This window comes from Galeopterus variegatus, unplaced genomic scaffold, assembly GCF_000696425.1.
Source record: "Galeopterus variegatus unplaced genomic scaffold, G_variegatus-3.0.2 Scaffold4013, whole genome shotgun sequence".
NCBI lineage: Eukaryota > Metazoa > Chordata > Mammalia > Dermoptera > Cynocephalidae > Galeopterus > Galeopterus variegatus.
Window position 1 is genome coordinate 209517 of NW_007730124.1, and position 15861 is coordinate 225377.

General features: G+C 41.5%; 1 protein-coding gene across 1 annotated transcript in view; it reads right to left on the minus strand.

Annotated features, from left to right (window-relative positions):
* Positions 1–4193: 4193 nt before the first annotated feature.
* The window catches only part of PTPRO (protein tyrosine phosphatase, receptor type, O), a gene marked incomplete at its 5' end in the record, with an annotated part of 159856 nt that continues 148188 nt past the window's right edge, over positions 4194–15861 (minus strand). Inside the window, 3 exons of the mRNA XM_008586534.1 lie at positions 4194–6446; positions 7669–7788; positions 15524–15659. Of these exons, the coding sequence (XP_008584756.1) occupies positions 7684–7788; positions 15524–15659 (241 nt within the window). The remainder of the gene's footprint in view (positions 6447–7668; positions 7789–15523; positions 15660–15861) is intronic.

Here is a 15861-nt window from a genome sequence, read left to right on the forward strand (position 1 = left end):
ATGAATTTCTGTTGTTTATAAGCCACCCAGTCTATGGTGCTTTGCTATAGCAGCCCAAACTGTCTGAGACACCCTATGAGAAAGGTACTGTCACTATGTCCACTTCATAGATGAGACAACTGAGTCATGGTCGGGATCTTATGACTCTGAGCTCAGGACTCTCTCCACCCATAGTCTCTTGTAAACTGCTGTGCTCTGCTCTATTGCTGGGTCTTGTTCTGGACTGTGTGCTTCCCAAGGTTACTGGTGAAGGGGTGATGTGATCTAGTTTGATTTTGGACATGGAAGAACCCTTCCAAGATTGTTCTGTTTTGTATTTGTAGAGGAAGTAGTGGTTGCACTTGACTTTTCCTAGTTTAAATAGCCCTTTGGACTTTTTGGTGTTCTTAGAACTGAACAAAAAGATTTTGTGTCAGTTGGCTTTGAACTCCTATGCATAGCCCTGGAGCAAACCAGGACATATGCAAGGCAAAGGCCTGGATTGTCCAGCATCCCTCCACACACCAAGCCTCATTGCAGGCCTCGTGGTCTCTGGTATGTTTGGGCTTTTATTGATGTGCAACCTCTCTGGGATCTATTGTTAAAAGGAATCCAGGACTCTAATTGAAAGCTGGTAGCCTAGTGTAAAGGTAAAAGAATTCTAGTGGGTTACCTAAGTAATGGGCCTTGTTATGGGGTTTAGAAAGCAATAATGAAGAAAAGACTAAGAGAGATCTAACTTGGAGGAAAACCACTTCTGGAGAGAAATCCATATATTTCCATTAAAAAAATTTTTTTATTAAAAGAGCCATCATTGTTTTTGTGACCTTTTCGTGAACCCTTTTTTTGCATTGTGGGTTAACCTTTCTCTGCTCTGTTTCATTTTTAACCTTCTGGGAATTTTGTTGGGAAGCCACATACCACTGCTTTGGATAGATGAAAAGGTCATCCTTGTGCTGCCATATTAGTTAAAGGCAGGTTGACCACTGTAACTGACAATACCAGAATCTTAGTGACAACATAATAGAAATCTATTTTTTGATCACATCATGGGTCAATGCAGGCAGATATCCCTCTTCCATATAGTGATGCAGGGACCCAGGCTCCTTCCACCCTTTGGCACCACTATCTCTGTTTGTGTAGGGTGGGGAGGGAGGGAGGGAGGGAGGAAGAGAGAGAGAGAGAGAGAGAGAGAGAGAGAGAGAAACAGAGTCAGAGAGAAAGAGAGAGGTAGTAGGTGGATTCTGATTATTTTCATGGGCAAGGGCCAGGAAGCTCACCTTCCATCAGCCAGAACTCAGCCACCTGGCCCCACCCTAACTACAAAAGGGCCGGAGAATATAGTTCTAATATGCTGTGCCATTCTAGTAACAGTAAATCCACTAGATTCTGCTGCATGATACATGAGCTGGAGCAGTCTGTGGAGCCTGGAGAGAAACTGTCACTTTGGAGTCTGCCAAGAAGAAAAGGTTCGGAAGGTGGGGCTGGAGGACTGGTCACCCATATGCCCCCCCAGTGCCTGATATGCAGTGGGTGTTTTATGAATGCATGTCATTTGTATTTTTACTGTGGCTCTGCAGTCTTTAATACTTTAATGTGGCAGAATGGCCTTTTATGACCCTTCCAGAAAGTCACCTGTCTTTCCCTTGCACCCACATTGGATGCTTTATGTGCTTTTGACATGGCAACTGTGCCTTTATTTTCACTTCTGACTCCCCCGCTAGAATATAAGCTCCTAGAAGTAAGGACCATGTCGTATCTGTCTTCACCAGCCCCCTCCACAGTGCCTGACATGAGATGTTCAGTAAATAAATGATTGCTCGGAGGGTTAGAAATTTGCTATTTTTCAAATTGAAAGCCTACCCTCCATGTTAAACGTATTACCTTGAGATGAGCTATGAATTTCTATTATACTTTATCAATGCTAAGTATGAATGAGAAGCAGGGTGAAGTAGCGGGGAAATGGTTTTGGGGCTGGACAGAGCTGGATTGGAAACTGCTTCTGCCGCTTTATAACCCAGTGGTTGTTTTACTTGATCCTACACTGCCTTTTAACCTGCCTCTCAGCTTCTCCACCTGGCGAATGGGTGTTCTTATCTCATAATGATGTTTGGAAGTTAAGAGGATATTCGTAGAAAGGGCTTAGCACAGAACTCCCCTGAGATCAGTTTTAAATGCTGTTCCCTTTGCTGCCTAAGAGCAAAAACTTGCTGCCAGACCTCTATTCAAAGCAGCCATAGGCAGTGGCGGACACGCAGCACCTGCCCTTTTACCAAGACAGGGATGCAGATTTGGGCTTGAAGTCTATACCCAGGAAAGGCATAAACTCATACATTCTTAATGTTAGTACAGTCCTTAGGTGTGTGAACAAAGAAGGAAATGCTTCTTAAAAAATGATGGGATGGCTGCCTTGTGAGGTGGCGATTCCTACTGTCAGAGTTCAGTAGAAAAGCCAGCCATCTGCCAGGGATATGGTTAGGAGAGTCCTGTTTAGAGAAGGAGAGTAGGACTAGCGTGGTAATTCTCATCAAGGAAGAGGGACCATGTCAGGGTCTCTAGTGGTTGATGAGTAACAAAAACTATGGGTGCCTCCTGTATCTGTTGTAGAAGCCATTAGAAAAACAGCTTAGCATCATTATTTTGGCTGGTGGGTACATGCAGAAGACATTGACAAAGTTTTGGGAAATATAAATAAAAAATGTTGAAAAAGATTTAACTGACGCTTTCTTAGTCCTTCCAACAATAAAACTCTGATTATATGATATATTTTGAAAAGTCAGCATATTGTACCATTTGTGCTTACCACAGGGCACACATCGAGAGGTCAAGAAGTCATTGATTGATTGATTGATTGATTGATTCTTCAACATTATATAATCAAAAACTTGCTGAATGAGTGATTGAAGGAATGAATGACTCTTCCTTTCTTCCAGGTTTAATATAGTCCCAGTTTCCCATAGGTGTTGTTACTATGACCTGTTGTTTTTCCACATTCCTAACAGTTCTGGTGACCCTGCCCTGGACAATGGTCTGTTAATGTCCCTCTTATAATGCAGCTCCCAAAGCTAAACATTATTCTCTGTCTTTATTCAAGTGACCCACCAGGATAAGGCCTTGTAATAAGAACCAGCTGAAATTGAAAAGAAAAATCCTACTCTTCTGGAAGGCCAGAGATCAGAGATGTCATGGCTGAAAGTGTTTTCAAATGCATCCAAATGGGCTGTTAATAACCAGCAGTTTTTTGCATATTATGTTTTGTTGCTTTATAACCCCTTTGGCCAAAGTGAGTATTATATTCAGTCATGGGCATGCCTCCTGGACTCTATCCTGTGCCAAGTACCAGGCTTGAGCCTGTGAGCTAGGAAACGAGCCAGCTATTTGAAGCACATTACAACAGACATTTCCCGAGGTATAAAGGAAGGCCTCCTTGCTAGAAAGCAGGGAAAATTTTGGCTCGTAGAGATTGGACTGAGTAACTTTAACTCCTTGGCTAAGGGCCAATCCTCTAGCAAGCAGCTATCATGTGGCCTGCAAAAAATTCCGATCAAAGCATCTAGCTCCTGCTTTACATGTTGACACCACAGTTTCCTTTGAGCGATATATTACCCTTTGGGGGCAGGGACAGACAGCATTTAGGAAAAGAAAGGCATAAAACCTGACATTCAAAAAAAGTTAGTAACTTTTCTCATTTTAAATTTTGGGTACAATATTGTCTTTACAGTGGGAAATTGTAGACTCTAAATTAGAAGACTGTCCAAAAAAATGTTGTCATGCATCACTCTTTCTTTTCAAGTTAAATGAAATTATAAAATGTGTAATGATGGATATACTGGTGTTTACTATTAAATTTATAAATTACACCCTAATGGTAATTTTTCAATTAACTTCATAAATTGTCTTTTGCAGCCAAGGAATTTGATCTCAATAGCACTCAAAGTTAAATATTTGTAGTTCTAAAGTCTTTAGCTCTGCATGTGCTAATGCCTCTATGTTCATTCATTACAGAGCACTACTCAAAAGATTTGTTTAAAATTGTAATTAATAATACAGAGGCCCTGGAAGTCACCCTTCTGAATGCTTAAAGTCGGGTCTTGGGGTGGAAAGAGAGCCAGTTAGAATAGCCTTAGGGTACATAAGAGAACAGGATACAAAGCAACTATGAGTGAATTATCATATCTGATACTCCTTACACCTGCAAATGATGGGGCTATTACTAGGTTTTATTCAATTTATTAACTGGAACTCAGCAGAGTTAAGTTCCAAAGTCATTATCAGGATTAATGCTCAAGTCTTGTGATACATTGATGCTTCTTCCACCAAAAGCTTTACAAATTGTGGAGTTGTGGAGTATCAGTGTCCTAATAAACATAGTAATGACTTTGGAGACCCCTGAAGGAATGATCTGGATACTTCATCTTTTCTTTTGGGAAAATTGATCTGGCACTATTTGATCCCACTTTGATGAAGTACTCAAGAAAAACAGGAAATATTTATGAAGTGCTTTGTTTCATGGGAAGTAGTGTTCTGGGCTGCAAAACTTCTGTAAGTGTCTGCGTGGCAGTGTTGGAAACGTATTCCAGCTGACCTGTGCATCATATTGGCTCTTCCAAGGTTGTGCACTTCACTCCTGCCCTGTGTGAAGTCTAAGAATGTCATACATAGGTTTGCCACCTTTCTATAACCATGTTTGTCCCCAAGAATGGTGTGATATATTATTAAAATGTGCAAGAAGGGAAGTAAAGGAGTGGGGGTGAGAAGAGGAGGAGGTGGCATGAGGGAGGCAAGAAGTGGAGGAAGGGAGGTGAGTGAAAACTGAGGATCCCTGAGGAGTCCAGGCTGTTGGCCTGCGGGGGATGGACATCCTCTGCCATTCACCCTGCAAGGCGAAAGCGAGACTTGCTGGCCAGGTCTTGCAAGGAACTTTGCCAAGCTCTGCTGTGGCCAGGCCTTCTCAGTGACAAGACACGGTGGGGTGCAGAGCTGTTCATCTGGCATCCTTCACCATCACTAAGGTCACTGGTAAGATATTACACTGATCCTATATACACGGCTTCATGAAGATGATCAGGAATGGAGAGAAGCCAGGGGAAAGGGCAGTGATCAGATACACAGAGAGGAGCCAGGTGTCCTGGAAGCACATACAAGAAGGCTCCCAACAGCCACATTGCCACAGTGAAGCAGCCAGCTCGGGTTTACTTGCAACTCAAAATGTCTTCCTTTGTATATCGATACCATCACCTCTTATTTCTCAGGAAGTGACACAAAGAAACAGGCTTCACGATGCCCTCACTGTCCGTTTTGACAGCATTCATGTCACAATACACAACCATGTACTGTAATTATACAAAATCCAAAGAATAAAACGTTACTAGTTACACTGGTTAAAGTGAAACTGACAACCAAAAAGAAAACAAAATGAAATGAAATCTCTGTTGGAATCCAGAGAGACACTTGACAATATTACCAAAAATTGTAGCCAAATAATTGTCCTAGCATGCTGCAGTTCATTGTTGTAACCATAAATTCCCAGCTCTCTGGGGGAAAGAAAGTGCATTTTCAGAGCCTATAGTTCTCAAAGAAGTGGCTCTCACATGTATGCAGGTCAACAGAAGACGGAATGCAGAATCTAGGCACCAAGACTGCTCAGACAGCAACGGAGTTTAAAGAGTCAGACTTGAAATTTCTGAACCAGGTCTCGTTTTTGAACAAGAACCTCGACAGTGACATTAGTCCAAAAGGGCCAAGGAAGAAACACCCAACTGTTAATAAGGAAGAAAACCATCAAGAACTAGAACAACTAAGACAAATATTTTTTCTACTCTACTTTGAGGTTGACTTACAGCTTTTCATATTTGCAGTAGGAAAAGATACGCGGTTGACCTGTGGGTAGAAGCCCCCTCTTTCTTCCCTGTCTTCCCTCCCCGCTCCTGACCCTGTAGCTTAACGTTGGGGTGCAGACAATGTTGGTTCAATTTCCTAGAAGCAGAATTCCCATTTCTTCATGTGTGGCCATGCCTCTTATTAATAGTGAGGTATAATTTGATACTAGCAATGCCTGTTCCTTCCTGGGCTATGGGGTTGAACAGTGGTGTGGGCAAAACAATACAACTTTCTGATAAAATCACACACATACAAAAATTATTGCACTTATAAAAACACAAAAAACTCAGCCCAACTAGCAAAGGGCCAACCAAACTCTTCAGAAATGCTGTACTTCCTGCCCTTTGCAAAGCGTCTTGACCTTTCTGGTGTTCTGTTGAATTTGGTCCATCATTAAATGTCCAGAAGTGAAAAAGTCCAAAAGACACTGTAGGCTCTTTAAGGCTAAGTCTTCCCGGTGCTTCTATGAGATATATTATCTCCTGGCCACATACTACAAAGCGAGGGCTCTTTGCAGCAAAATGACTAGCAGGGGCCCCCATAAAACTGTGGAAGCAAGGGAGGATGGGTGCACATCACGTCCTCTCCTGTGAACGAGAGAAAAAGACAGTGAGCCGCCTGGGATATCAGCAACCTCCTCCTGGCTCCGTCACTAGCTCTCACTCTACTCAACCCCACCACCCAGGGGGATGTGGATTTATCTGTGGACCTTTCTCCGTGTGACTCCTTCTTTCTGTGGGTCTGAATATCTTGCCCTCTGCCTGCAAATTTCTCTCTCTCTGTCTTTCCTAATTCTCTATCTTCCTGCCCCTCGTGTTCTCCATCTCCCTTTCTTGATGGATGCAGAGGTACAAAGCTGATCCTGTCCTGCTACCCACTGCTGCACTGCTTCCCACCCTGCATGTTTCTCCCACAATGCACCACTCCACTGTCCTCTCCCCACCCTGTCAATGACCCCCCACCCCCATCACCTCAGACACTACCTTCTGTTTACTGAGCTAAGTGGGAAGATTACTTGTCACCTTAGTGAAGATGACTTACACCTTCAAAATGTGATCTGGTCCAAGTTTGAGCACAGGGCAATGAATATGTTACTACTGTTTTCATGAAGCTGTCAAATACGTGCTCCCATCATGGGTGAGATCAAGGGATTTTCAGACTCTGCTATCCTGAGACTCTATTGTCAATATTGTTTTTATTCTTTGGGCTGTCCACTCCGGCTCATGTCTTCTTTGTGACCCTTTATACAACCCTTGGAGTTAGCAAAATATTTGCACAAAATACCTAGTTAGAGTTGGACGGTAGCTTCCTGATATTTCAGGCACAGACTCGAAGGGATTTTCAGACTCTGCTATCCTGAGACTCTATTGTCAATATTGTTTTTATTCTTTGGGGTGTCCACTCCGGCTCATGTCTTCTTTGTGACCCTTTATACAGCCCTTGGAGTTAGCAAAATATTTGCACAAAATACCTAGTTAGAGTTGGACGGTAGCTTCCTGATATTTCAGGCACAGACTCGATATAAGAATAAGTTGGGGTTCTGGGTGGAGCAAATGGAGGTCAAATCGCCATGCATTGCAGAAGGTCCTGCTTGTTGCTACCTTCAATCAAGGTGCATTGAAGCTCAAAGCACTGCTAGGGTATTTGTCTCTCCCTGTGACCACTGCTGTGGGGCCAGGAGGTGAGCAGAAATACTAGTGTGACTTCACACTCAATACAAATAGCTACTGCTGCCTTTTGTCGTGACCCGTCACATCCCCTCCCATTATTCTAGGACACAGCACCCAGGATGGGCTCTTCTCCACTTACTGCTGCGATCCTGAGCTAGGACTTGCTGACATTCTCATATATGACATCGCTGATGCAGAACTGCTGCTTCTTCTTCGTCCACATCAGCAGCACGCACTGATGGATGAAGATGTACTGCTCCTGGGCAAGGACAGACGCGTGTCTCAGAGCAGGACGTTTTGTGCAGATATGTGCAAAGGTATAATATTTTAATACTATGGCAGTTTTAGTGACCAAGAGCTGATGTAAAAGGAAACTCTGTTATTTACAGAGACTCAATTTTATAACTAGAAAATCCAGGTGGGGCCGGCCCGTGGCTCACTCGGGAGAGTGCGGTGCTGATAACACCAAGGCCACAGGTTCGGATCCCATATAGGGATGGCCAATTTGCTCACTGGGTGAGCGTGGTGCTGACAACACCAAGTCAAGGGTTAACATCCCCTCACCGGTCATCTTTTAGGAAAAAAAAAAAAAAAGCCAGGTGAATCAAGTGTAAAAGCATTTTGATTAATAATAGAGCTTTGAACATCACTACTTTTTATTTTACGGTGGAATTTTTCTGCCAGCTTTAATGAGTATAAAAAATAAAAATTGTATATATTTAAGGTATACACACGATGATCTGACATACATATACACTGTGAAATGATCATCACAATTAAGCTAATTAACATATCCATCACCTCACAGTTACTTTTTTTGAGTGATGAGAGTGTTTAAGATCTGCTCTCTTAGTGATTTCAAGTATACACTACTATCAACTACAGTCACCACGATGTCCCCTAGATCATCACTACTTAATGCAAAAGGCAATGAAGTTTCAATCAATAATCACGGGGCTATTTTGAAAACAAAAGGGTGCATCACATCATTCCTGCACTGAAATAAATTCTAGGATATTTAATCAATTAAGCCATAAAATTATAGAAGGAAATATAGGTTAATTCCTCTGTGATTCTAAAATTAAAAGCAATGGAATAGATTACAAATAAGAATTTCAAACTACTATATGTAAAAATAAATAAATAAAAAGAATAAAAGGCAAATCAGAATCCAGGAGGGAAAAATATTTTCTTGCATTATGACAAAATGTTGGTGACTTTATTTTTGTTAAAAAGTCATCGAAATCAGTAGCACATACAAATGGACAAATTAGTAAAGTACATCAGCCATTACACCAAATATTCCTGAAAGGCAGGGATTATGTCTTTTTATTCCTAATGCTCAGTACTTAGTTTGCACTTATTAAAGGATTTTTGAAGTAAACTGAGGAAATACTAAAATGCACAAAAAAAATGGCTAAGTAAAAAATATAAATTAAAACAGTTATTTTTTATCTATGAAGTGTGCAAACCTAAGGGAAAAAAGTAACATTTGCTGGTGACTTGAGTTTGTCACAGCAGACATTTTTACCTATTGGTGGAGGGATAATTAATAAAGTGCTAATAAATGGTGTGAACACAGGTAATAGCAAAACGTGGAAAAGAATCCAATTTAATGTTCTATAAAAGGAGAACAATTTAAGTAAGCAATGTTGTATCTATAATGAAACATTAGTCAGCTTTGAAAATGAAATTTATAGAGTTTTTGGCAATTTGTGATAACAGTAAAGTGTTAAGTGAAAAATTAGTATGTAAAAAAACATACATATATTGTGTATTTTATATTTCTACAAATATACATTACTTACATACATTCTGTATTGTATATATAAATGCATATTATGTGTATACATGTAGCATATGAGCACAATTGTGTAAAAGTTTTACTTGAATGAAGACTGAGATGAAATACACTAAAATATTAATTGCTTTTATTAGTTGTTTTTGTGCCAAGAAATCAAGGGTAGCTTCATGGTCTTTCTCCTTTCTCTTTATTTCCCAGAGTTTCACTGTAAGTAATATCATTAGAAATAACTTCTAAATAAGATTCAGTCAAGATATCCACAGAATTCTAAGAAGCCTCTTGTGTAATAACTTTACACAAAAGATAAACTTACTCCAGACTTCAGTGGGTGGTACTGCAGCCCAACCTGTATTTTTCAGCAAGGTATCGGGAAAATATATTCCCTTAGGTTGTGATAGTCTGGCATCAGTAACCTGGTGTTATAGCAACACCGGGCATAAATAAGGCTGGACTTTCAATCCATAACTACTCAGTGGTCAAACTTTGGGTACAAAGGAAAAAAAAAAAAAAAAAAGAAAGAAAAAGACCAAAGGGAAAAGTAAATAAAAGACTATTTACAGACATGTCCCTGAGAGTCCCTGAGAAATCCAAGCTGCAGATCAGGAGGACAGGCTGCTCAAAGCAAAGCCCTCACTGACCTCCAGAGAAAGGCTATTAGAGAGAAAACAAACAAAATACTTGATAAAAATAGAAGAGAGCCCACGAGAGGCCAATGCCACTGATATGTAGCACTTCCCAGTTTCAAACCACGAATCGAGATTTTGCCACTTTACACACTGTGTACTTTACAACAGTTCCTGAACATTGTCATTCGCATTTCGCAGGTGAGAAATGGGAGTTTTGAGAGGTGATGTGACCTGTGCAGTGGCAAAGCCGAGACCCAGGCCTTCCCCCAGGGTCTGGTGCTTTTCCTTCTGACCATCCCCTACTTGTGCAGAAGGCTGTGAAGTAAGTGTGTCCGGTCAGGGGCAAAGAGAAAGAGGTCAGGTCAGAATGCAGCCCCAGGTGGTGTGTTGCAGTGACCCTGAAATATGCATCTGAGGACATGATGTCATCAGTTACTTCTGCTTTCTTTGGGTGGGGTGGAGTGGTGGAATCCAGGTGACGGGCAGTACAGAAGGTTGGGAAATTAGAAGCCGGCGAAGTGAGGAGACATGGTGGACAATTCATGGGTCGGTTATATTCATAAAGACAGAACTCAACCGCAGAATCAGACTGTCCTCTTGAAAATCATCAGCATCAAAGGGATACTCTGGGATGGCAAATGTGAAAGGAATCGTTTTTTACTTTGTTCCTTCCTTATCAACTTCGGTAAGTTAGAAAGCAGCAGGATTCTCATGGGAATGGACTTAAGAAGCCTCTTCAACAGATGGTGCTGGGAAAACTGGATGTCCACACGCAGAAGATTGAGACTAGACCCCTATCCCTCACCATACACAAAAGTCAACTCAAAACGGATCAAAGACCTAAATTTAAGAACCCAAACTGTGAAACTACTAGAAGAAAACACAGAGGAAATGCTACACGAAATGCGAGTGGGCAGCACTTTTTTTGAGTGATGCTACAAAGGCACAGGCAACAAAAGGAAAAATACGTAAATGTGACTACATCAAACTGAAAAGCTCCTGCACAGCCAGGGACACTGTCAACAAAGTGAAGTGAGAATCTACGGAATGGGAGAAAGCGCTTGCAAACTGCACATCCGGCAAGGGGCTACTATATAAGGAACGTAACAGCAAAGAAAAAAGAAAAGTAACACAATTAAAAAATGGGCAAAGGACCTAAACAGACATTTCTCAAAAGAAGACATACAAATGGCCAAAGGCACATGGAAAAGTGCTCAACATCACCGATCATCAGAGAAAGCAAATTAAAACCACAACTAGATATCTCACAACAGTTAGAATGACTATTACCAACAGGACAAAAATAACAAATTCTGGTGAGTATGGGGAGAAAAAGGAACTCTCCTACCTTGCTGGAGGGAGTATAAATTGGTACAGCCATTGTGGAAAACAGTATGAAGTTTCCTCAGAACTAAAAATAGATCTACCTTACGACCCAGCTATCCCGCTAGGTTATGTGCCCAAAGGGAACAAAATCAATATGTCAAAAAGACACCTGCACTCCCTGCTACACGAAATGCGAGTGGGCAGCACTTTTTTTGAGTGATGCTACAAAGGCACAGGCAACTAAAGCAAAAATACATAAATGTGACTACATCAAACTGAAAAGTTCCTGCACAGCCAGGGACACTGTCAACAAAGTGAAGTGAGAATCTACGGAATGGGAGAAAGCGTTTGCAAACTGCACATCCGGCAAGGGGCTACTATATAAGGAACTTAACAGCAGAAAAAAAAAAAAGTAACACAATTAAAAAATGGGCAAAGGACCTAAACAGACATTTCTCAAAAGAAGACATACACATGGCCAAAGGCACATGGAAAAGTGCTCAACATCACTGATCATCAGAGAAAGCAAATTAAAACCACAACTAGATATCTCACTACAGTTAGAATGACTATTACCAACAGGACAAAAATAACAAATTCTGGTGAGTATGGGGAGAAAAAGGAACTCTCCTACGTTGCTGGAGGGAGTATAAATTGGTACAGCCATTGTGGAAAACAGTATGAAGTTTCCTCAGAACTAAAAATAGATCTACCTTACGGCCCAGCTATCCCGCTAGGTTATGTGCCCAAAGGGAACAAAATCAATATGTCAAAAAGACACCTGCACTCCTGTGTTCATCACAGTAGCCAAGAGATGGAATCAACCTAATGCCCATCAACGGGTGAATGGATAAAAAAAAACTGTGGTATATATGCACAGTGGAATACTATGCAGCTCTATATAAAAAATGACATTTTTTTCATGGATAGAACTGGAAACCATCACATTAAGTGAAGTAAGTCAGGCGCAGAGAGAAATAAATACCGCATGATCTCACTCATATGTGTAATCTAAAAAAAAAAAAAAAAAGGCTGTCATTGAAGTAGAGAGTAGAATACTGATTACCAGAGGCTGGGATGGTTGAGAGGGGGAACTGGTGGACCAACGGGGACAAAACTCTGCTGTCTACTCTAAGTGAATCACGGTACAGTACACGCATGTATTGAAACAACACACTGTACCCCACAAGTATGTATAAGTGGATGTTAAATTATTTTGAATAAACAAACAAACAAACAAACAAAAAGAAAAAATGCTAGGTAAATCAACCTGTATTCAAAATGCAGGTTGAACTATGGAGAGCAGAGGGTAGAGGAAAAATAAAGATAAATGAACAAGATGTTCTGGACATCACTAACTAAACAGACTCAGATAAACAACTAGAACTGGAGAGCATCTATCACAAGGGCCTGAGGAACTCAAGGGAAAAGCCAGAGCTGTTGGGAAAAGTAGTAACCTGGGCGCCCTCTGTCCCCTTGGCTGACTTGGAATTCCCCATGAGAGTAAAGGGAAGGGATATTGCACTTAAAAAAGCCTGTTTCCATGGAGATGTCAACCTAAAACACTGCGGTAAACAAAGAAGCCAAACAACCAAAATTTGAAGCAAGAAAGGGAGAAAATGAAACATTTTCTTGGCTTTGCAGAAGACTACATGGTGACTGCTCTAGTGTTTTGTGATTACTGCACCTGAATGGGATGGAGGGTCTGCACGTGAAGGAAGCTTGTATAAAGGGATGAAGATTCTGCAGTTGGGAAAAGTCAAAAGCAAACAGGCTGTAATCGAAGTCTATGAAGTTATCAAAGGTGTAAATTAAGTAAATGGGGCAATTCATCNTAAAAAAAAAAAAAAAAAGGCTGTCATTGAAGTAGAGAGTAGAATACTGATTACCAGAGGCTGGGATGGTTGAGAGGGGAAACTGGTGGACCAACGGGGACAAAACTCTGCTGTCTACTCTAAGTGAATCACGGTACAGTACACGCATGTATTGAAACAACACACTGTACCCCACAAGTATGTATAAGTGGATGTTAAATTATTTTGAATAAACAAACAAACAAACAAACAAAAAGAAAAAATGCTAGGTAAATCAACCTGTATTCAAAATGCAGGTTGAACTATGGAGAGCAGAGGGTAGAGGAAAAATAAAGATAAATGAACAAGATGTTCTGGACATCACTAACTAAACAGACTCAGATAAACAACTAGAACTGGAGAGCATCTATCACAAGGGCCTGAGGAACTCAAGGGAAAAGCCAGAGCTGTTGGGAAAAGTAGTAACCTGGGCGCCCTCTGTCCCCTTGGCTGACTTGGAATTCCCCATGAGAGTAAAGGGAAGGGATATTGCACTTAAAAAAGCCTGTTTCCATGGAGATGTCAACCTAAAACACTGCGGTAAACAAAGAAGCCAAACAACCAAAATTTGAAGCAAGAAAGGGAGAAAATGAAACATTTTCTTGGCTTTGCAGAAGACTACATGGTGACTGCTCTAGTGTTTTGTGATTACTGCACCTGAATGGGATGGAGGGTCTGCACGTGAAGGAAGCTTGTATAAAGGGATGAAGATTCTGCAGTTGGGAAAAGTCAAAAGCAAACAGGCTGTAATCGAAGTCTATGAAGTTATCAAAGGTGTAAATTAAGTAAATGGGGCAATTCATCTAATCTAAAATGAGCAGCCCTTTAAAGCTCAGGGATTCATATATGTAAGGGGGAGTTTTTAATCGTGTATTAGGATACAAGTTTATGGAAGTGAAAGCCAAACATATGGACCGATTACTAAAGCAAAGTATTTACTCACTAGGCAGTGGGCAGTGCTTTCTCGGGGAAACCAGCCATTTCACACTTACGACAGATAACAAGGCGATGCTCATGTCCCCACGACAGTAAATTAGAAGTCAGCAGGACTGAGAGGTGGGCCTGCTCAAGGAAGTGAGGAAACAAATAAACGACTTGCTTTAATGATCGATGAGACATCTGGAATATTAATTACTCTTTCCTAAAGGAGTGTGATCCTGTGACAGCTCAGAAATAAATACACCGGAACGGCTGTGCCAGTCCTTGGTCAGATGTGACTGAGAAGGTAGGAGGAAAGAAAAGCAGAAAGCGTGGGGAAGGAGGTACCTACAGAACCGAGGATGATCCTGTGACAGCTCAGAAATAAATACACCGGAACGGCTGTGCCAGTCCTTGGTCAGATGGGACTGAGAAGGTAGGAGGAAAGAAAAGCAGAAAGCGTGGGGAAGGAGGTACCTACAGAACCGAGGCTACAGCAGCCACCACGCTGGGCTTTTTGAGTTATACTGACATCTAGTGGTGGCAGATGGGAAAAGCAAGAGGAAGACCAAGGCATGTTTTAATCTCTTGCTGAGAGGTCAGGCCAGGTTGTGCTCTCGACACCACAGGCGTCCCTCCCACACACACTCCTTGAGAGAAAGGGCTATTGTGTGCCTGGAGCTAAGAAGTTGTGAGTACGGCTGGGTGACTAGGATTATGAGCAAGCTATGGTACTTGGGTTTTTGCACCCACACAGGTGCACGCCCACGGCTGCTCTGAGGCAGTGTGTACTGTCTACTGGCACTGCCCTGGGGCTGTCACTCCGTCTGGAGTGCATTCTAAGGCACCCACAGAGGAGAGGACGTGGGAGAAGAGGATGAAGAGGGAGCATGTAACACCGCAGGATATTCCTGTGTTAAAATAATAAATCCATCCATTTAGATTAAGGGGACTGGCAGTGCTGGTAGGTTTGGGGGCTGGGAATTCTTGAAATCAGAAGGGGGACAGAAATCAAATTCAACCCATGACTATCATTAAAAGTGAACTGGGACAGAGTCACATGGAGGGTAAATTAATGACAAACTTATTAATCAAATCCAACATTTCAAATATAAAGTAGATCACATCAGTTCTACTGTCTCCGTGTGGTGACATTTACCCAGAATGGCTGTTACCTTCACCTAACTCCTGGTCTGTTCAAAGACGTTTTAGTCTATTACAGACACATCCACGTGCTCTGCATTACGAAAGGGCATATGATGCCAATAGAAGTGTAATTACTGTAGACACTGAATGGATTTCTAAAGGCTAATATGTATTTCTGTTATATCTTATACATACACAATAAGAAAATGGGAAAGGAAGATACAAAAATTTTCAGACAATTGTTTTGAAGTGTGAGGTTGAATAATCGTGAGTTTTTCAGTCAAGGGCAAGTTTAAAAATACATATTGCTTTTGCTCCTACCTCTGTCTGTACCATAGACATCCGGTATGACCTCATTTCTGACACCAGCCCTAAAATGTCGACAAACTCATGATCCCGGATGTGCTGCAAGAGCCTGTCCAGAGCGATGAATGTTCCCGTCCGTCCCACTCCGGCACTGCAAAAGAATGTCAGACAGCAGGTTATTCAGACAGCACTTCTTTCTTGCTGAAAATAAACTGATTTAGGTAGCACGGTTGTGAAAAAAGAACTCCTGACAATCTTTTCCACTTAACCGATGTTTAAGTGTGCTGTGGTAATTGGAGTTCCTTCTAATGTCACATTTTCCATGACCACTGCCACCTCCCTTAGAGAGATAT